Consider the following 23,833-nt stretch of genomic DNA (forward strand, 5'->3'; position numbering starts at 1 on the left):
ATAGATTTAGTTTTGATTATTTTCTGTTAATGGCTCTTGGTTTTTAATGTTAATAATGGTCTAAGATGTGCAAAATTTGTAAATTATTTTAAGATAGATTTAGTTGACTCCATTCAATGTACAAAACTGTACTTAATGAATAAAGCATATTTGATTTTATATACTTTTAATTAGAATATCTGGAAAATTACCGTAATATGAAATGAGTTTAGTAAAAATAATACTAATACACAAGTCCTGTAAATTGTGATTTTGGGAGGAATAAGATAACAGAGTTAGTTTTAAAATATAATCATGTACACAATACATAATAATATTTAATCAGTTCCAATTAAAAAACTACAAAATATACATTTCATTTAATTGCCAGCTAATGTCAAAAGTTCTAATAAACCATTTTAAACAAATATTGATGTATAATTTTTATACTCTGGCTACTCATCCCTGGTTTTAAGGAGTATACAGACAAATATTCAGGTGTTCGTTTAAATGATATAGCTCAATCAAAACCACAGGCATACTTTTGCTTTTGCCACAATCATACTGATAGTCATGCAATTCATAGTGTAAATTAATACTGAACTAACTCTAAATAACACATAGTTTCAAACTTATCGATAGAGGAGACTGTAAGAGTAGGTATTTCTTGTAAAGGACAATGTACATGGGATAACTAAAGGCTGTCTCAGCCTAAGTTGAGGCAGAATACCTGACCAAGGGTGGAACAGGACAATGGCTAGGCTGGACCCTTCCGACCCTCGTCACTGAATACTCCACTTATAAGTTGAAATATAATGAATAATTGAAAATATAATAAATTCTGTATATATGAAAATAATGCATTTTAGGTTATCACAGAACAGACATTTTCAAAGCAGTCGCTTGTTTTTGGGCGGGCCTACGAAAACTGTTTTCCACAGCAGCACAAACTCTACCGAATGTTAGTTGTCTGGCGTCCGATCTGACTTTGACAGCCTGCCAAATTACTTTTCAACTCAAAAGCCGTTATTCTGAAGTTAGTAGCCCACCGCATGTCTCCATGTCGCCTTAATCGAAAGAGTGCAAGAAACTGCCACTGAGTTGCAATGAATGAATTCAATCCTTTTTAAAAACAACTCCATAACAACTACACGTGGCTCAGGCGACCACTGCTCTATGACTACGAAAATGGCATTGTGTAGGCTTTCCAACAAACCTACTCCCACCACTCTCACTATTTTAACGTTCGTTTTGAAAATGACTACTAGGTAGTTAACAGAAGTTCGACTGAGGAATTGTGAATGTGAAGGTATGTAACCTGTTATAATTAAATGATCACTTTAAATATGTTATTTTTGGAATATACAGAATTTATTATATTTTCAATTATTCAATATTTTTTACTTTTAAGTGGAGTATTCAGTGAGGCGTGGTTAATGGGATTTACTCCAAGGGTCGAGAGGGTCAGCCTAGGCATTGTCCTGTTCGACCCTCTTTTCCCAGGTAGTCTGCCTCAACTTAGGTTGAGATAGGGTTTAGAGGGGGGATAGGTACCTCAATGGATGAGATGGACGAGAAAGAGGAGGAAATCACAACTGGGAACACACACATATTCAGCCCTTACATACATCAGAAAGACTAACTTAATTGGAATTAAACTATATCGGGTACATTTTGGTATGTGCTGGAGGCCAGTGCATTGATTTTCTTAGTTGGTAAATACAATATTTTTGTCTTCTTGTATCTATGTTACCTGAGGAATGCTCCCATTAAAAAAAATCAAATTGTTTAAACAGATATCTACATACAAATGCACTATACTTGGGAACAACGTTAAATGTGATGGAGATAAACTAATATTTTTCTGCCTGCAAAGGCCATCCATATAAAGGGTGTTTTTTTAAACGCAATCAAATAATTACAACTACCATGATATACTTCTAAACAACAAAACATCTCATATGATGGTATTCCTGTTTACTTAACTTAATTCAAACGGACAACTGAGTCAAAAATGGCAGCCGTGCAAAGATTTCTTGAACCTTTGAACGGCTACCATTTTTTACTGAGTCGTTCTTTTGAACTCAAATTTGCGGCAATGTATTCAAATAAAGAAATTTAATTTTATGTACATATTGATCTATGCATATGTTTATTATTTTCTTGCGACTTCTAGCGTATAATAGCAACTCTAGCTTTGCGCTTTGAGGTGGTAGCATATAATAGCACTGCAAATTCAATGCATCTTTGAATAGCTGTAATTATCTATTCGATTGCCCATTTGAGTTCGGGTTTGATATAAACCTATGCTTACATTTAAGATTTTCTTTTGACTATTAGCGGGTCATTCGCCTGAGGAGGTACCACATCACTGAATAATGTGTTAAAATTATTTTAATGCCCAGTAACTGTGAACCAAGTTTTGAACCTGCATCTTTATTACTTTTTGAAATATTTAACCGTCCAGGGACTTTTTCCATTCTGTATAACTATGCAATCATGCATATAAGCTAATTATATGTAGAATAAAGGGTTACCAAAATTTGAGCTCTTTTGTCGTTGTCAGTGTATTATGGTATCTACTTGTAATATGATTTGTGTTTAAAAAACACCCAGTAATTTGTATTACTAATGTGTCATAACTTAAATAGTATATGGCACATTACTCTAATATTGCTCTAATATATTTAATATTGCACACCACTCTCTCTCATTACAAGCACAATTATTTAATTATAAAGCCTTAAAACCAGGGGTTTCTCTACTCTTTCTACTTATTGAGCTACATATTTTATTTTGTAGATCCATAGACATAGAAGCTAACGTTGTACTGAGTGAGAAATTCACAAATCTTTGAACATTGGAAGCTCTCATTTACATATACTTTATGATCTACAAAAACACCAATAAAATTAACATGTGAAACAAATTTATAAAAACAATAACACCTTCAAATCAGTTTAAAATGATCAGTCTTCAATAAAGTATACTCGGAAAAGACACACTACTTCTGGTCAAAGTATCCGTAGGAGAATTCTTATATATATAATATATATTGAGCAGCAAAAATGCATCTGACAAACAATAGGTAGAGAAATTAACTATTGAGTAAAATCTAAATCCTGGGAAATTTGTTGTCTAGAAAAGAGAAATTTGCTTTTGACAACTTAGAGTTTAGCTTTAAGAGTCAGAAAAATTGTAAAATTTCAAAAATTGTAAACAAATATATAGCATTTGCAAGATAATGGTCTGCTACCTGGAAAATCTTAGGATCCTAGGAATTCAGATATAAATGTTACAAAAATATAGGATTCTTAAAATAAACATACATATAAAACAATAATTACATTAAAATACAACATAAGATTGTTACAAATACAACACCATATTGAGGAAAGAGTATAGGTATATAAAATAGCCATCTTTGCTCAATCATCTGATATGAATTTGTTGAAACAAAGCAATTGATTTTTCCTACAGTTACCTAACAATGTACATGTTCTCTCACTGATTTGATAAAGCAAAGTGGCCAATTCGCTCATCAGTGAGACAATGTTAACATTGTCTCACTGTAATTACTTTGTTTCACTCCAGATTTGCAACGTGAAGGCACGAAATAGTGACATGAAATAGTAACATGCAGACAAGGTCGTATGCGCGCAAAATACGTTGGCAGCACTGGCTGTAAATCAGCTGGTCCGCTGTTGTACTGTTGTATCATTAAATGTCATATTAAAAGTTCACTTCTGTGCAAAAATATGTTACGTTTCTTTACCAATTTATTTGTTTTATGGTAATGGTAGGAAAAATATAATGTGCAACTCGAGTGCAAAGTGCAATTGCCTCACTCGAGAAACCATTCCTCACTCGCCTACGGCTCGTGAGTAAGTATTTCTCTCGAGTGAGTCAATTGCTCACTTTGCTCACTAGTTGCACAAATAACTATATTCTTTTGATTAATGAATGAGCAAATATGAATATATTTTAAGACATCACAGACCGTACTCTTTGTATATGTTGGCTGCAATAACAAGTCTTTGGATTTCTGATGTGCCTTCATAAATTTCGGTTATCCTTGCGTCTCGATAATGCCTTTCAGCTGGCATGTCGGAGACGTACCCCATCCCTCCAAGGATCTAGAATAGAAAATTTCTGGATACAGTGAATAGCCTACTTAACTTATCTAGTAAAATTGCCACGTTGAGATCATAACACTAAATACCCTTATCTTTCAGATATATCAAATAGGTATATGAGAACTGTTTAGAAAGTTAACTTACGTTTTGGTCTCGGACCACAGTAAGGATCCAGCTGCGGTAACCTATCTGTATATACACGGGTAAACGTAATTAGCTGAATCCGGAACTCGCTAATCTGCTCTAGAGCAGGGGGAACTGAACTGGCTAACAGTCCCTCTGCGGAACTCGCTAATTACCAATGAGAAGCCTCGCACACCATCCAATGGGAGCCACCACGAAGGATATTGACCAATGTTGCCAAAAGTGTTGTACCTATTTTTCGTATTGGTACTTAAAAGTTGCAGCTTACGAATTGTTAGCAGTAAGAGCAATATAGCACATTTCAAATGTATATTTAGATCTACGCTTACTATTATTGTTATGTTTATTATTAGGTTGTTAAATTAATTGCATACAATATAATAAATACTATATATAATAGTTCATTTGAATCTTTTACATTTTAAGAAATATTTTTTTTTGAAGGCCGTAACTTAAGTTGGTTCTTTTACTCAAATATATAATATTTTTAACTGCAGCATATAAATATTATTAAGCTCTTATTTTGTTTGTAAAGAAATAATTGTCTTACTGTGAGTAATCTTGAAGCCGACAATAGGCCTACTATTTCTGTTGATCTACTCAGAATATTCATGATTTTAAACTCACTGGGGAAATACATACCAATAATATCATTTAAAAATTGTCGAGAGTATGTTTTTTGTTAAGAAAACTAAAAATTTGTGTTTCCAAACCAACACTTTTAATTATTTACCGAAGTTTATTTCACTCACACTTGCTGAATGGCAATATACTATGGGGTAATAGTTTGGGAGCTCACAGCTAGTTTGGGGTCTTTACATGGCAAAAGAAGGCTCTCAGAATTATGTTTGAAATTCCAGATAGGATTAGTTGAAAAACACGTTTTGCTGAAAATAGAATCAAGACACACTCTGATATTTTAATTTATTACAATTTAGTTTCCAGGGGCGAACTTACCTAGGGGCGGACGGGGCGAGGGCGAGGCCCAGGGGCCCCCAAGGTACCTGCTAGGTATATTAAATCTATATATAAAGCCCAAGTACCCAAGAACTTTTGAGAAAACTACCAGTCACACCCCCACAAACCATATACTTAAAATGTTCGTCATGACGAGAAACCTTGCGCAAAACTATCCTTTTATTTTATAACTCTACTTTAAACTATTATTTTATAAATTGCCCTTTAAGGTCGTAATTCCTTTTCAAAGGGAACTTTCCATATACCTAATGTTAAAAATACCTCAGCTGTACTTATTTGTTTGTATTACTGTATTCTGTTTTGTTTATTTCAGCTTAACTTAACCAATCGATAATTTTATTAATACTTATGAAGTCAAACGGGATGAAGCCCGTGGGTAACAGCTAGTTTTAGCGAATTTCCCATATAGGGAATAAGCTATTACCGTAGTACTCATGGTAAGACCTGGACGCGGGACCGATTTTTTTTTTGTTTTGAGGTCCCTAGAGGCCAAAAACACCATCCGTTCAAATTCATATATATATATATATATATTTATATATTTATATATATATATATATGTGTCCGTTAGCACTATAACTCGAGCAAAAATGATCCGATTTTGATGAAATTAGGTACAAACGTGTAAACCTACGTTTATTCGAACGAGTTCGCGATCCAGCATGATCGGACCATGGGAACGGGGGTTTACGGGGGGTTTTATGGGGTAAAAATAGGTTTTTCCTATTTTTTACCCAAAAAACATAAAACTTAGCAATTTCTCTTCAAACCATTTTGTAGAGCTTAAAAAAACAAATAATTTAGTATATTGAAGCGTTATTATGCGCCTAATGGTTATGGAGAAAATTAAAAAAAATTGTAAATTTAAAATTCCAATGTTATTCTTATGGAGAATAAGTAAACTGTTGTAGTTTGCTTGTTTATTAACATATTTTGATCAAATTTGGAAAATATTTTTATTTCTTACTAACTATTAACATTTTACAAAAAAAGAACAGTTTTACCCTCCCTGATGCAGCAAACCTAAGTACTTGTTAAACTAATTCTATTTAAATAGGGAATAAATGTTATATTTTTAAGTAGGCATTTCAGTGTAAATGGAAATTCGCTTAGACTGCAGGTTTGCTGCGGCGGGGGTATTTATAAATACAATTACAACAAGAACAAATCATAACACCTTACATTGTAGCTATTTTCAGACTTAAAATATTACACAAAATTAGTTTATGCAAAATACATCACACTATTCTAACAGGTTTACATATTAATTCACCTCTGTTGGCATTTTTAATTGCCGAAGTACTTCAGGATTATAGTTCAGTAAACAATTTAAGTAGGTTAGGTATTTCATGGGTACAAGATTTACCGATGGTATCTTTTTCGATTCACGGAAATCTTTAGTGTAACAATGTGTTACACCATTCCATGTTAAGTTAAACTATACTACGGATGCAAATTTTTTTACATACAGGGTGTTTCAGTAAAGCGTAGCAGGCTATGCAGATTCTCATTCTACATGCAAAAATAACTTGAAAACGTATGAACACTTTTTTCGATTTCGGCTTAGTTTGGCCGCAATCCGCCATTTTTTTTTTTTTTATTTACAACTCAAAATCCTTTGGAGATATTTTTATGAAACTTAATATAAACTTTAAGTTTATAGCTATAAACATTCTCTGAAAAGTGAAAATATCTTTGATCAAGCTCACCGAATTTCAAAATGGCGGCCATTTACACTTTAAACTATAACTTTAAAGATTTTAAATTGCCGCCATTTTGAAATTCAATGAGCCTGATCAAAGATATTTTCCGAGAATTTTTATGGCTGTAGACTTAAAGTTTATACCAAGTTTCATAAAAATATCTCCGAGGGCTTTTGAGTTATAAAAAATTCAAAATGGCGGACAAAATCGAGTCAGTGGGTTCTGGAGTTAGCCAATTTTGGAGCGGGACAGTTAGCCAGTTCCGCCACCCGACCGAGTTAGCGAGTTCCAGAGCTAGCCAATTCCAACATATAGTATACTTAAAGGCTCTTAGCCTGGAAGTTACGAGTCTTGGACTATGTTACTAAAGGGACAAATAGTATCAAAATTGAGCACCATTCCCATAAACACTTGAGGATTAGATTTCTTTCCTACAGTTAAACTCTGCTAACCCAGCACATTTAATATTCCAGCATAGGTTTAAGATGTGAGTTTAAGTGACTTAAAAGCTGGGGTGTGTTCATAAGTTTGTGTTTGAATAATTTGTATTGTAATTTGAATTTGAATTTGTGTGCAATCGGATGAGGTCGGGCGTATTGATAAATCACAATGGAACACAGAAAAATAGCTCAGTATCTATAATTTTATTTTTGTCCACCTTCACGCTCTAGGACGCTAGGTTCTACTTGGCTTTGATTTATACATTACTTAAGACTAGGTGAAGAGGATTTTGACATGATCTCTTAGATAAAATCCATTGGTGATTGGCAGAATTTAAACCTAGGATCTCAGGCACCAAAGTTCCATGCTCTTTACTAGACTAACACACTCTCCTTAATACCTATAGTAGTCAATTTGTTTGTTGTAGTTAGTTGTTTGTAGCAATTTGATTAACGAGGGTTTACAATACAAGTTTGCATCATTGAAATGAAAATTAATTCGAGTTTATTCAATTCAAAATATAGTCACAAGTTTTTTTAAAAACTATATTAATTAAAATCAAAATGTAATCCATATGCAACTTCTTTGGATAAGATAGTGAAAGACAACAGCTTTAAGCCGACTCATGAATCATATACAGACAGGGCTTAACTCTTAAACCATTTGAGATATTTGAAATTGGTTCGCAACAACCTTCTTAGACAAGAGGGCTACAATAATGATTTTTAATTTTAATATTTTGCCCATAGGGGAAGTGGGGGTAGGGGTTACATATCCAAATGGATGGGGAGTCAAGTTTGAAATACAGTACTTGTTCTTGATGAAACTAAACAATTGAAAAAAGACAAATAAAAATCAGTCCATTAATAACAAAATGGTGCCCAAAATGATTCACCCTAAAATTGAGATTACTGATAACAGCAATTATGGGGACTTGAGGATTTTCCAGGGATTGTTACTAACCAGATGTCATTAGCAATGATATGAACTAAAAAAATGTTTCATTGATAAAAATTAAAAGATACATAAATAGGATAATTATAATTTTTTTATGACCACAATGCTTTTACGAATACTTTTAATAGCTTTTAAGCTGGATTTTTAAAAGTAAATTTACATTGCCATTTTATTTTAGTGGATTTTTATTTCCTTTATGCCAATCGTTTTGTTTCACTAAGACCTGTGAAATGATACCAAACTCGACTATACTGTACTTCCCTTTATCAATTTTGAGCTAACTCCTACCCCCACTACCCTAAGGGCAAAATTTCCAAAAACCACCATCTTTATTATAGTCCCTAATATCTAAGAAGGTTTCAAAAATGGTTAAAAAGTTAAGGTGGGTGTAAGTTACTTTTCGGCCACCCTGTATAATTATTATTGTTGACTGTAATATAATAAGAAGAATATAGAACCTGAATGGCTTGGTGTGAAACAAAAGTGGCAGCTTCAGAAGCAGCTAGTTTGGCCATGGCTGCCTCCTGAAACAGAAAAGTTAAGTTCAACAAACAGTTATATTTTCTGAAAAATCCAGGTTCTTTACTACCACGGTAAATATTGACAGGGTCCTCTTACTTTCAGAGTTTGTGTGCAAGAGGTAAAATAAAGTTGATGTCGATGCAGAAAAATTATTAAAATTACTCAACGATTAGAAACATACTTTTAGAGAATTTGGTTGTTAAGTTTGTTCATACATATTCCTACTGAACTGAGCTGTCTTGGCAGAATAAGTGCAAAATGAAATAGCAACAACAATAGTGATAATAGTTTCCAAATACAGAGCGCTCTCGATCAACTGAGGTTGTTGGAACAGAGACTACCTCGGTTACTGAGAATCTCGAATAACACGGAGGTGGCAAAGATTTTGAAGTTAGGGGTTACTGTATCAAATTAGGAAGTCAGATACTTGTAAAATATATGTTTAACAATACATAGAGTGAAAAATATCAATCTAAATTCATGAAAATTTTTTTTTAATAAGGTTGTGTTATTGTGTGGCCATACATTTTGAGAGCTGAAATGAATGTTTGGGATTGTAATACACGCAATATTTTTGTATTACCATACCATAATACACTTATATAATAACACATAGATTAACTTTTTAGATCTATATAAAATGTCATTTAGGTTATGTTTGCTTTTTTTAAGGTTATGTTATTTGCTTATCAATTGTTAAATAACGTACCGGATCCACGGCTGTGGTTGGTGTAGAAACACCAACTGTGAAATCAGATGATTAGCAAGCGGGAATGATTCATTCCTGTTCTAGAGCGGCAATGAGCTATTTTGCATACTATTTACAGGTATAGCAATGTGATCATTTCCATGCATTGGTAGGAAAACGTATTTGAAATACCACAATAATGTGGATCTTCTCAGTCTAAAAAGCGTAAAATTAAATTTTATTTGAGTTTGACCTGAGCTATAGCTTGACACAATCATACATCAAAACATCGAAATGACAAAGACTGACACTGCTATTGTTTACGTTTTGCAGGCATACTGTTCAGTTTGTCATAAATGTAACAACGGCACGGCCCCAGCGGCGGCGGCAGCGTTACGGTATGGCGGTTGTACCGTAACGGTTGGCGGGGTTAGGGGGGGGGGGGGGTTGGGGGGTTATGTGTTGTAAGTACATGTACTGTGTGATTTACATTTTCTAGGTTATTGCGGATCGTTCTTATTTAAAAAATTTGTTAAAGTCAGTGCTCGATTTGTAGAAAATAAGGTGCTGGAACTGTTACCTATTTAATGTGATTTGTAAATATTTATGTACCTATTTATGCCTACATTTTGATCTTTCCGAAAGAGAGGTACCGCAAATCTCGCGTTCCCTCGCAAATCGAGCACTGGTTTAGGTTATATAAAAGTATTCATTTAACAAACCACAAATTGCTCGCTATTTAACTTTTCTTTGACCAGAAAGAAAGACATACTATAATAAATTAATTATGGTGTTTCCACTTAATATTTAAAAATAAATGTATATTTAGGCCTCTAACGACCTTGGATAACCCTGGGCTTGTATAACTGGGGCTCACATAATCAGTTAAGTACTGTATTATCAAAATTTAAATTGATTTCCCTTTACCTTAGTGAACGGTTTTTTACAATCCTTGAGGTAAGCTGCTCGCCATGTCAGAAGTCTAGCTGCCTCCAACTGCATTGACATGTTTGCTATCTTGTGCTAGAAATGTAAACTATTAAATATAGTCTCTTAGATTTTATTATACAATGCATAATATAGCAATTACCTTCATAATAATTAGGTACAATACAAAAAAATTAGCATGTTTCACTGCACATTTAACTAGTTTATTAGCCTGGCAAAAAAATACCAGATGAGAGAATAAAGGATGTGAGAAAGGGGAAATCAAGATATGTCCGGTAAAAATATTCATCAAGTTTTGTCCCGGGATTTAAAGACACTACAGTTTTTAACTTGCATATTTGAGTCAGTTTAAATCCAACTCACCTGAATAGCTTGTAGTTTTGTGATAGGTGCACCAAAGGCTTCCCTTTTTGATGCATATTCGACAGCACAATCTAAAGCTGCCTGAGCAATACCCAAGGCTTGAGATGCAATACCAATTCTTCCGGAATCTGTTAAAAACATTAAAACTTATTATTGTTCAAATATTTTGTAAACAGCAATATTTTATAGACCAGAAGAAGTACATTAAATAAATTTAGTATATGAGCTTCGAACTATGGTTTGACAAGTTTAGGCTTCTATATTTAGATTCTTAATGTTATAGATTAAGAGCCTAAACACTTAAATACATACAAATAAACAAATAAATAAATACATCAGGGGTGTAGAAAACCGCATAAAAAATATGGGAGGCTCAACTATGTTTCCCCCATATAGGCTAGTAAAATAGTATATTTCTTACCTAGGGCCGAAAATGAGGTTTTGCCGGCTCGAGATACTTACCACTTCGGTCCGTGGTACGAACGCTATTTTTCACCACACTATACCCTATTATTCACCACAATAATAATGCACACTGATAGTCAACACAACTACAACTTTAAGGTTATGTGAAGAAATAATTTGATGAATCAGCAAAAATAATAATAAATAGTTGTCAGGTAGCAGTGACAGTAATTCTATTGCAATGCAATGCGAATTCGAGCAATTGCTAAGTATTACAGGCGTTATTTTAAAACGAATAACAGTCATAATTTCTGATGACTTTAAAAGATTGAACTATTAGTAAGGTTAGGGTAATATTAGGTTAGGTTAGGTTAGTTTTTTACCAATTTAGACATGCTAAAATAGTCTAAATGTCTAAAAACTTATTGTAAAAACTTGTTACTAGTATCATGCCAAAAAGTATCGTACGCAACGTATCAGGAAAGTAAACACCCTACTTCCCAGCCTTGTAAAGTAATATACAGTACTATTTCATTATATATCCGTTTTGTATGTTGATGGTGTCACATCATGCGCTTATACAGTGATTAATTTTAAATTTCATTAAAGCTTAACTGATATTTCCTTGTGAAAAGTCAACTGTTTTGTTTTGCACAAAATATTACCTAAGGTCATCATTGCAATTTTGAAACCCATGCCAGGTTCTCCCAAAAGGTTTTCTTTGGGGACAGAAGAATCTTCGAAGATTAAACTGCAAGTTGATGAAGCTCGAATTCCCATCTTGTCTTCTTTCTTGCCAAGGGAAAGACCTGGAAACCCAAATTAAGTAAAAAAGAGGCTGCCGTAAAACTAGCTCGATATTAAATTGCTTAGCCTAAGACAAGGTTAGTTTTTTTAGATTAAGTGCTGAACAATACTGTATGCAACTTCCTGAAGTAATACAAATCTCCTATATTTTCTTATTTTTTATTTGGCAAAAATGGCGAAGTTCAAATGAATCCCAACAACTCATCAAATAAAATACCGCCGCCGCAGCAAACCTGCCAACTAAGCGAATTTCCATTTGTCTGAATTGATTTTCAATTAAATCTATTTAAATTTGAGTTTTGCGTTGTAAATATTAAAATTGTAAATAGTATTGTAGAAAAAAATTAATAAATGAAAAAAACAAAATGGTGGCATAAATTTGGTTTAAAGGCGGAATAAACTTGAATGAGTTCGCAAACTCAAAACACAAAATTTCACAATTTCTCTCTAGACCTTTTTAAAGAGCTTAAAAAAACAAATAATTTAGTATATCAAAGTGTTTTTGTAAGGTTATTGGTAACGGAGAAAATTAACTAAACTGTAAATTTAAAACTCCGATGTTATTCTTATGGAGAATATTTTAAAATGAGTAGTTTGCTTGTTTATGGATATATTTTGATCAAACTTGGTAAATTTGTTTATTAAGCTATACATTTTACAAAAAAAAAAACACACTTTATTAGTTTCCCTGTAGCAGCAAAGTCTAACCTAATGTTATTTAAATAGATTTCGAGGCGGGGGTATTTTTTGTTTTCATTTTTACGATATAAGCATTTTTATTCATTCATTCATTCATTCATTCATTCATCCATCCATCCATCCATCCATCCATCCATCCATCCATCCATCCATCTATTTATTTATTTATTTATTTATTTATCTAACTTCCACATTGTTGGATAGTATCATTAATTAATAACACAGTGAAAAACAGCATCTAGGTCCAGAAGCCTTGCTTGGAACCCAACCAGCAGATTTATGCAATCTAATTGTCTACATTAAACTAGCCAATATGTTATTTTTTAAATATTTATAAAATCAAAATAGCTTTTCTTCACCAATTTAAATTTCATTGATAATTTCGCTATCTCCTTTTAGTTAATGATGGGTTTACATATTTTAGGATTCACATTGACCTTTTATATCACTCTTTAGCTTACAGCAAAGAGCTGAGTCAATAACTTTTAAGTGAGTTCAATGAAGCTCGTTGTCAGCGACAGCTTGACCACGCTTCATTGTGGATTTCACAGAAAGTTTGAAACAACGTAGTAATGATGGTTTGGATTGGTTTTATAAAGCTATGCATTCTTTTTACTTGATAAACCAAGAATTGAGTCAAACGGAAAAGTAATATCGACCTTTTGCTTGTTCTAATGTAGACACCGGTAAAAAACTATTACATGAATCTATACATTTTGTGAAATCACATTGATTTTTATAGTTTGATACATTTACCAGGCAGTAAGAAAGATAACTTTTTATATAAGGAAAAATAAAAACTAAGTTTATTCCAGTTTATTCCAGCAACACTTTCACTTGACTTGATTAAGAATACTTAAAGATTATGAAATTCAGAATGACATGGAAAAGATAAATTTATATAATCTGTCTAAAAATATTATACTCAATGTTAAAACTGCTGTCATGGCTCGCTTCAATGCTTTTGAAAAATATTATTGCAGAAATACATCCTTATAGAGAATAACAATTGTCATTAGCATATTTGTTGTTTTTTAAGATGTATGGATTCAAGTAGGGTTATGGAGTGTAAAATGGCTGTGAAACCTTTTTCTTTGTGAGAAGTCTGAGGTACTCACCAAAAACACAATTCCTACTGAAATTATCATTTTCACGGCCATTTTTACACTTTCCCCTCAATCATTGCATTAGAATCATGCACTTCAGTCATCTGGTAATGAATGTCAACATGCGGTATGTTTCTCGTAATAAAAAAAGTATCATTGACCTTATCTCTGTTGCGGCGGGAGATTCAATATTTTTTTTTTTTTAACATACAGCTAAGTGTATACGTCAGCTACAGAGCTGCAAATGGTGTCATTCTGTTCACAAATAATGTCAGTAAGCAGCAAGGAGTCTTGTTGTGGCATAATCGCGATGTACCTATACGCAAAACTGGTCCTTTCTTAAAATACTATTCTTGTACTGTATATATAAAAAATAAAGGGAAAACCATAAACAAACTATATTCTGTTGAGTGATGTCTTGGTACCAGTTCTCTGACCAAAATCGGATTTTGGTACTGGTACTATCAGTACACTACCTATTAGTAGTAATTTTTTAAGTTGAATATTTTAATATTGTTGGACTTGTATTTATAGTGATCAACTTACCCGGGCTAGGTTTAGGTACTATGAAGGCGCTGATTCCTTTGTGTTTTTTACTCTTGTCGGTGGTTGCAAATACGACTGTAGCCTCAGACTCATAGCCATTAGTGATCCAAGCCTTGGTGCCATTTATAATATAGTTGTCTCCCTTAGCAACAGCAGTGGTGGATGCTGCTCCAGCATCACTTCCATTACCTGAAAAAGAATACATTTAGTTTTGTTCGAGGAAAGACTCTATGTCAGGACTTTGAATTGTAGAATATGGAGGATAGTAACTAGCTTAAGAAGTGTAGGTAGGCCATAGAAGATACAGCACATAGTTAAGCTAGCTGCTGCCCTCCTTTTCTACACTTAGGAATTCACAATTAGTTAGAATAAACTTTTATATTTAATTTGTAATTTGTACGCTATTTAATCATACATTCAAATGCTGAATTTCTGAGTAAATATTCTTTAAAATTTTGATTCAGGGGCTTCTTTCAAAATATAGCGGGTGTTTCCAAATTGTCTGGACATATTTTGAGGACTTGTTGCTTGGGCTAAGACAAATATAAAATGCCATATATGTATAGGTCTAAAATGCCTAGATTTCTGTATGTTGGTCTGTTTGTGATTTCTAAAAACTATTTTATATCTTGGGCATTTTTCTAGATAGAATTTCCAAATTTGGTATACATGTGTAGTTTAGAACGTAAAAAGAGCTTAAGAAATTTTGTTCCAATATCTCTAGCTATTTCAATATGGCGGCCATTTAAAATCTTTAATGCCAAATTTTATGAAAACGGTAAATATTAGGAACATTTTTTTACAATCAAATAGATAGAGAATCTAAATCCAAATCAAATGAGGCCTTGTTTGTTAAAGTTGGATGACAAAAAGTTATCAGTTTTTTTCTACATTCGGTTAATGCAATTTAATAGGACCTAACTTATAAAAAAAGAGCAGTATGGTAGTCTTTTTAAATTGTGTAGATTCTCTATCTTATTGATTGTAAAACAATGTTCCTAATATTTATGGTTTTCATGAAATTTGGCATTAAAGATTTTAAATGGCCGCCATATTGAAATAGTTTGAGATATTGGAACAAAATTTCTTAAGCTCTTTTTACCTTCAAAACTAGACATTTATACCAAATTTGAAAATTCTATCTAGAAAAATAGTAGGCCTTAATATTAAAAACAATTTTCTTAATATTTACGGTTTTCATGCAGTTTGGCATTAGAGGTTTTAAGATTGAACATGTTAAACAATAGATAAGCCTAGTTAAAAGTTTTTCAGCCTAATGGAGATATAATAAGTCAATAGTTCGCCACACACAGAAAGTTTTCAATTGCAGGGAGTTTTGAAGGCTAGGGCCTTTCTGGGGGTTCAGGAAAATTTAGAAAAATATACGCTATAAAGGCGCTATATATCATATAGTAAATATATTTTTTTTATTTTGGGAATTTAATATTAAAAAATTTTAACCCTGAGAGGATTTCATTTCATTTTATTTTAAAATAGAAAAGTAAAACACTACAGAACAATAGGTATGGTTAACAAAAGTTGTGATTAAATAATTGGGAAGTTTGTTACTATTGTAATAGGGAAATAATCAAGGATAACATAATGTAACAAGACTAAGAAAAGCATAGACATTAGAAGGACAAAAGTAATTCATAGTGTTATCAACTATGATTTAACTTTAAATAATTACTACAGTTCATTTACAAAAATTGTACAACCAATCAGAATAAATTACTGACAAGCAAGAAGTCTGGTTTGAAGAATATTGTTTGTTGATAGCGGTTACGGAAGTCCATCTTTAGATTTCACCTTGGCCGTAGAATTTAGAAAGGGGTTATCTTCTGTTGATATTTCTCAACAAGTATGCTTTACTTGAAAATGTTATATAATAAACCAAAATTGTTTTAATGCTTCTAGTCATAAAGCATAATATTAAGTTCTGAAAAAGATTTTTTTAGAGATATTTTTGACAGTAAAACAACATATTACTACCACAAAAAAGTAGTAGGAAAAGAAAATTTTGTAATTGTATATAAAGTTGTCAAGGCTACTTGAAATTTAAAACAAGTTAAAAATTTCATTCCGGCTTGGTAAGATTTTGTTGCACCACATTTTTTAATAGGCTATCACAATTTGAATGTTATATTGATCTTAACAAATCTGTAGGATTTAAATACCAAATCAAATTAGTAGTCTTGTTATAACTACTCATGGAAATTGGACAAATGTTTTTATGTGATTTAAATAAGCTCATACATGATCCAACAATGCGAAAGGCAGATTATAAATCTGTGTAATTTGTGGGTAAAATACTTAGCAAATGGAACTTGTTTGGTTATGAAAACCTTGATTGATGGCTACTAAAAAATTATTTGGGAGAGGGAAAGGGGGAAAAATTAATAATGTTTATACACAAGACGTCACTAGTGATGACAGAACACCAAAACAGAAGGATTGAAGGCTTGTCCTTTGCATTTTAACAATATACACAGGTGTGATTCCCATGAAAAACAAAATTATCGTTAAAAAAAATATTTTAATTTTTAGAGTTTTGATTTTCAACAATCACCAATCTAATCTCAAAGCCGAAACTATTCTAAATTTCTAGTGGTTTTGAGATTCGAGTTTTGCTTTTGAAACATCACTAAAAGGCTTTTTAGCTTAAAAATTACTTAGCTTTAGAGTAATGTCTTACCTGGCTCACTAAGAGCAAAACATCCAATCTTGGAGCCACTGGTGAAGGGTGTTATGAACTGTTCCTTTTGCTTCTGGTTGCCAAACTTGAGGATGGGCCCAAGATAAAGAGAGTTGTTTACACTCATTATCACTCCAGCTGAAGCACAACCCCTAAGACCAAGGTCATGACTCATTATAATTCAAGCTTGATTGAGATTACAGACCTGCAAGACCATGTTAAAGTTTTGACATTTATTAGAATTGCTTTTTCTTACAATTTTTAGCCTTGAAAATGGAAATGCCCGACTTCCATTTAAGTCATTGTGTAAAATTTAAAATAACAAACTCTTTTGAATACTGAAGGACATTGTTGTAGAGATTATGGAGCGAAATCCAAAAAAACTGTACGGTAAAAAGACATTTGAAATTCCCAGTTTAGTCTTATGGAATAAAAGGAAAACTGAAATTATTCACTTAGTCTGAAGGTTTGTTGCGGCAAGGGTAATAGTGCTCGTCTAGCAGTCATAAGTTTGCCAGTTCGATCCTGAGAAATGTGTGTAGCTTTTTTTGGTTCGATACTGGACCCAGCTGTCTTTGATCATTAGGCCTTTGATAAATTCCTTACTAATGAGACAGCTGATCTTAATAAGTAACAAAGCTACACCGATCATCTTACTCAATTTTACACTCATCCTTCACTCATATTTGGGTTAAAATTTGCACCTAGGTGGCATCCCTATCTCAAAATTGATAATAATAAATAAATACAAAATGCTTCTTATTGCATATAGATATACATGTATTTGTATTTCTACCAGTATAGGCCTATTAGAAATCCAGAGGGTCATTCAACGAACATGGTAGCATTGAAGATCTCTTCATCCTGAGCCACTGTAGTAGTGAACTCAAAATAAAATTTCACAAGATTCATAGTACATTGTGAACAATAATGAAATCTCATTTCATTACAACAACTAGCCTACCTGGAAATTTCTTCAGTCGCAATAGCATAGGCCAAATAATCGAGACCCGTTCCTCCAAATTCTTCTGGAACTTCTACGGCCATGAGACCCAGCTCTCCCATTTTTTGAATCTAGGTAGTAACGAGCAGACAAAGAAATAATTGTTGCAGTTATTTAACATAGTGTAATAAACAGAGCAGTTTTTAAAAAATAAAATAAATATGTACCTGCATTAATTTTTTTACTAGGCATAGCTTGAAACAGTTTTACCCTAAGGTTATATTCACAAAACTTGATTTAAATACATAACCTCATTTGAGGAAACTGTTTGAACGAATAAAAAGTACATATGCTATTGAAAAAAGTTCAGAAGATTATAATGGTTTTTAATTTTTTTATTTACATTTCAGTGCAACTTTAAATCAAGATAAGCAATCTACAGCCTAAGATAGACAGAATTTGTAATCACAATGCTACGACAATATGAGCACATGGTTTAATGAACAATCAAAATGCAATATAGATTAAATAAAAATAAATAACAACAAAGAAACTATCCAAACATGTCCCATTTACTTTCAATAGTTGGGTGGTTAGGACAAAAAGAGGAAGAACAGCATTATACAAGCAAGACATTGTTCAGGAGAGCTAAATATGAAGTATTTTTATCTTTGAATCTCCATGAAACATGCTTATGGGATGACCGTGCACCCTTAGCCCTGGTATTTTGGGGCAGAAATATACTTGTGAAGAGCAAAGAAGAGCCTGAATGGCAAGGGCTGTTTGGAAATTCTATCCCACAGGGCACAGGGTCTTCCTCCACCATGAGCATTGTGAGGACGAGGGGAGCTGTGCGGGACATTTCCTTAGACACCAGCACTAGTGCTAGACACCACTTATATGAACCATGGAATGTATTCTATGTTCCTTAAGTTACTTCTCTGTGGTTTTAGGTACCGGTACCTGAACAGGAACCTATTTCCATAAGCAGTTCCACACAAAAAGTGGTAAGCAATACACGGCATCAGTGATAGTTAGAAATTATTTTTTACAAAAATTGTATAAAATATTCAATTGGAAAGAAGTCCCAGAATGTTATACACTGTGTTCCCCCTCATATTTAGCCCTGTTTAGCCTATCTGAAAATAATAACAAACAAATACATTAAGCTCACCTGCTCTTTGGGATATAAATGTTCTTTGTCAAACTTAGCAGCATATGGTTTCAGTTCTGCCTCGGCAAAATCACGGACTGTTTTGTACAGCATCTGATGAGTTTCAGGGAGAGAAGCGAGGGATGCAATGTTTCGCACACCAATTTGGCTGAGGGAACCACCTTTTCTGGCTGCAAATACATACATTGGAAGCTTAACCACACTCATTAGAAAATATAGTTCAATATTAGGAGGATTATTCACATCTAACCTCAGAGCGTGATTCACACAAGTTGGTGGTGTAATTTTCCTTTACATCATCATAGGGATGGGAACCGTCAAGAATAGTAGTTGGGGAAGTAAAGAACACAAAGTTAGTGTCAAATTTGAACTAGCTTACTTGGCTATAACTGGCGTGCTTGTTCTTACAACACCTTAATTTAAAGAATACCCTCGTAAATGCATAACTTAGTAAATAATATGTTACGGTGCTCTTGATCCTGAGTTGAATTAGTGAATCAGATATTTGAAACTTCAATAAAGATTACTTCTAAAATGCTGGAAAATTACAATTTTGTCAAATAGGCTAAATCAAATAACATCTTAAAAATTAAAATCCACATAGCCTAGATTAAATTTGCATTACAAGACTGTAGGCCTACAAAAAAGTATTTAAGTTAGGTAGGTAGCCTAACAACAATTAGGCTCAAGGACATATAGCCTAACCAAGAATAACTTAAATACTAATTTGGCCTGGATTAGGAAAACAAATACAGTGCTTAAGTTTTTCTTGGTTAGAAAAGGTCCACACATCCGACAAAACTTTTTTTATGGAATTCCACAGCAGGATCTCAGACTTGAGAGTTCAATATAGTAATTAGGCCTATATAGTAAAGTAGGCATACATTACACTGCCTACATACGAGGGAAGTTACCGTTAACTTACTGTTTCATAGAGAGTTGAGGTACAGTTTCTTAACTGGGCTATGCTACTATTGATTGAAACTATCAATTCAATTAGTAAACCTTCATGTGATTTTTTCACCATCAGCAAGTTTGGTTGGTTAGGTTAGGTTATGATAGTTTTATTTTATAATAGATAATATTTAAAAATATTTTCAATTCGATAGTTTCTATCAATATAAGCATAGCCCAGTTAAGAAACTCTATCCGAGAGTTGAATTATGGTTATCAACATTCAACTGCGGTTAAGAACTTAAGACTTAAGTTAGGCCTAATTCAAAATAGAGGCCTACTCCTGAAATTGTCATAACAAACAAAGGGACCAAAACACAAACGTTTGTCATAACAAACAATCGCAGCTTGTTATAATCCACAATGCCAATAATTAAACTTACCTTGTTAGCCTAGGTACACTAACTTGGGATGTCCGATATTTGTTTATGCTCCCTCTTAAAACCTTTAGTTGGTAGTGTGAAAAGTGATTGATCCATAATAAAAACAGAAAAACGCATAAAGGTTTAGTATGACTTAAACACTTGGGTTGTATGACCAATAAAAAATACACAGTATCAAAATGGTTTCAGTTTTGATATCCCACACAAATTGGTAGGCCTACTTAAAGCCCAAATGGAAAAAGATGCTTTAAAATGTAAATCTACCATGACAGTATTAATATAACATGAAATCAGTGAATAACTCCCTATTAGGTAACGTAGGTTAAGCTTTTTCAGTAGTCTACATTACAGTTGAAGTCCTGCATAAAATAAAGACTAAGTTAGGTCTATATTATAAAGTTTTAAATTAAATATTATACTTACCAAAAGCACCTATTACGTTCAAAGCCATTTTTTCAAAGTTTGGAAAATTACAAAATCTTACATAAACTAAACAAAATAAATAAATAAATAAAGATAATTCAACACAATTGACGAAAATGACACTGACACTAGACTACCTATTTCATTTCTAATGGCAGTAGCAGCCGCTAGCAGCAGCAGTTGATCAGAAAGATCACTAAACAGCTGATTAAAAAACACTATGATACCAGTACTACCACTACAACATTCTAAAACAAAGGTGTATAAAGTTACGGTAGTATATATAAAGAAGTTTCATTGATCAATAAATTTAAGTAAACGAAGAGGATGAGATAGATACTAAAAAAATATTGCAAATTAAGAAGGGGTGGCCGAAGGGGCCTTGCTAACTAAAATTATATATACATATATATTTTTTTCCTTGGCTCTATAATTATTAAATAAATATTTAATGATAGCACATGATAGTGCAATGAAATTAATGTAAACATTAAATATATCGATATTAATCGTACTCTGAGATATCCTGAATCAGTTACATACGAGCCAAATAGGTAAAAATTACTAGAACCTAGATACGAATGCACTGGAAACAAAAGAAATTTTATCAGGCTAATGTCACAGAACAACATCACTTGAAACCAAAATATTACCGTTGTAGACAACCCGCAGCCTAAACGAATTTGTACATTTGTACATCAGCCATATCGCCAAATCTGGTAGATATACATATCTGAGGATGGCATTTTGATGCCGAAACGGCCGTAATATACGGAAACTTCAGAGCTGTGACGAGGTAATTGTATTATTATATTATAGTCAAAAAGTAAACCCCATCACTTGGTCTCATCACTTAAAAGTGAGTTGTTCTGTTAATTTGGTGCTGTATAATTGTTTAGCCAAACAGTAATACATTGAGTAAGCAAAATTTTAAACTATTTAAAAATGTACAGTGTGTGGGAGTTTGACGCAAACATCATGTTTATTGTTCAATTTTAGCGAATTTCCCATATAGGGAATAAGCTATTACCGTAGTACTCATGGTAAGACCTGGACCCGGGACCGATTTTTTTTTCGTTTTGAGGTCCCTAGAGGCCAAAAACACCATCCGTTCAAATTCATATATATATATATATATTTATATATATATATATATTGATATATGTGTCCGTTAGCGCGATAACTTGAGCAAAAACGATCCGATTTTGATGAAATTTGGTACAAACGTGTAGACCTACGTTTATTCGAACGAGTTCGCAAACCAGCATGATCGGACCATGGGAACGGGGGTTTATGGGGGGTTTTATGGGGTAAAAATGGGGTTTTCCCACTTTTGACTCAAAAACATAAAATTTTGCAATTTCTTTCCAAACTATTTTGTAGAGCTTAAAAAAACAAATAATTTAGTATATTGAAGCGTTATAATGCACCTAATGGTTACGGAGAAAATTTAAAAAAATTGTAAATTTAAAATTCCCATGTTATTCTTATGGAGAATAAGTAAACTGTTGTAGTTTGCTTGTTTATTAACATTTTTTGCCTAAATTTGGAAAATGTTTTTATTTCTTACTAACTATTAACATTTTTCATAAAAAACACTTTTACCCTCCCTGTTGCAGCAAACCTAACTATGTGTTAAACTGATTCTATTTAAATAGGGAATAAATGTGATATTTTTAAGGAGACATTTTAGTGTAAATCCAATCAGGCAAATGGAAATTCGCTTAGTCTGCAGGTTTGCTGCGGCGGGGGTATTATTTTATGCTATGTCTACTACAACATAAAAATCAAATTCAATTCTAAAACTCCAATCTCATAAAATATTAGCTTTTGTTCTTATTCCAGTTTTTTTTTCAAACTTTTAGTATTTCGTTACATTGATGAGTAGCCCACATTTTATAACTACTGAACTCACTAGCCATGTAATTCTCCAGCCAGTTAACCTTTGATTCGATAAAGATGTTAATTTATTTAGTTTTACATGTAGCTACTGGATTGCCCAGCAAATTACTTGTCTAAATAGTAGTTTTTCGTATTTATTCATTATTATATGACAATGAACCGGCTAGACGACAAAGTAACTTGTCAGGTCCTAGCTATGACAGCACAATATGTTTGTTGCTGTTGTGCGCGTCTGTGAGCCGTCTGCGCACGCGCACAATATGCGTGTCGCGCGTGCTGTTTGGCTTCTACAAGGTCGCGTTAACTCATATGACCATTGACCCTAATTTGTAATGTACATGAAGAAGACTCCCAAACCTGCGAAGACCGCTACTGCACGACAACATGGTCCTCTCACTATTTATTTACACTTGTAGGTGACTCTTGTCCGAGACCTCGGGACCACCAAGTTTACGTTTTTATGTTGGATTTAAAATAATTTAACATCGACACAGTAACTTGTTGGGCTCAGCGCCCCATGGTGGTCAAACACTCAAAGAGGTTTTTAGAGTATGACACAAGTTTTAGTTTATATAAAATGTTTGTAAGTATATTTCTGTAATTAAGGGAATTGGGGCTATTTTGTCATGTTGGGTTATCTATGCTTTTTATTTTTTGTGCGTTATCTTGTAAGGCAACGGTTCAAACTCTAGTCTTGTTTCTATCTAACATTTCCCTTTTATTTGATACCATCATTGATGATAGCCAAGTAGTGTCATATAGGTCCAGAATGTATCTCGCTTGGAATCGAACCAGCGACCTTCAGATATAAGGCGAGCACTATAACTACTTGGCTGCCCAGATAGTTTAGTTCATAGCTTAAACAATTTGGAACCAATACTACTTTATGAACACTACTTTAGGTTGGGCTAAAGGGACATTATACTATAAATAAATC

At 33.1% G+C, this 23,833-nt stretch overlaps 1 protein-coding gene across 2 annotated transcripts; it reads right to left on the minus strand.

Moving 5' to 3' along the window:
- Nucleotides 1-275: 275 nt before the first annotated feature.
- LOC128998176 (short-chain specific acyl-CoA dehydrogenase, mitochondrial-like) lies at nucleotides 276-21,150 on the minus strand. 2 transcript variants are annotated; one of them, XR_008491186.1, is made up of 11 exons: nucleotides 20,995-21,150; nucleotides 19,235-19,404; nucleotides 18,082-18,191; nucleotides 17,118-17,269; nucleotides 14,423-14,611; nucleotides 11,930-12,073; nucleotides 10,860-10,987; nucleotides 10,476-10,571; nucleotides 8,797-8,862; nucleotides 2,209-4,115; nucleotides 276-2,168 (listed from the first exon to the last, which is right to left on the minus strand). XR_008491186.1 is itself a non-coding variant. In XM_054424192.1 (10 exons), exons 1-10 carry the CDS (start codon nucleotides 21,020-21,022, stop codon nucleotides 3,972-3,974), a joined length of 1,227 nt encoding a protein of 408 aa, XP_054280167.1. In that variant the 5' UTR covers nucleotides 21,023-21,150; the 3' UTR covers nucleotides 276-3,971. The 2 variants fall into 2 exon arrangements, 1 of the variants encoding a protein (XP_054280167.1); XM_054424192.1 differs by having other exon boundaries at nucleotides 276-4,115.
- Nucleotides 21,151-23,833: the final 2,683 nt, after the last annotated feature.

The sequence above is a fragment of the Macrosteles quadrilineatus genome, unplaced genomic scaffold (genome assembly GCF_028750875.1).
Source record: "Macrosteles quadrilineatus isolate MER2022 unplaced genomic scaffold, UCM_ALF_1.0 Scaffold_7__1_contigs__length_78375512, whole genome shotgun sequence".
NCBI classification, from domain to species: Eukaryota; Metazoa; Arthropoda; class Insecta; order Hemiptera; family Cicadellidae; genus Macrosteles; species Macrosteles quadrilineatus.

Excerpts from the sequence above, each read along its gene's own strand:
- LOC128998176 (XM_054424192.1), bottom strand. The coding sequence starts at position 21,022 with ATGGCTTTGAACGTAATAGGTGCTTTTG. Across the intron at positions 8,863-10,475 it reads GTAAAAAACCGTTCACTAAG|GAGGCAGCCATGGCCAAACT; the intron begins GTAAAGGGAAAT and ends TTTCTGTTTCAG. Across the intron at positions 4,116-8,796 it reads TTTCACACCAAGCCATTCAG|ATCCTTGGAGGGATGGGGTA; the intron begins GTTCTATATTCT and ends TTTCTATTCTAG.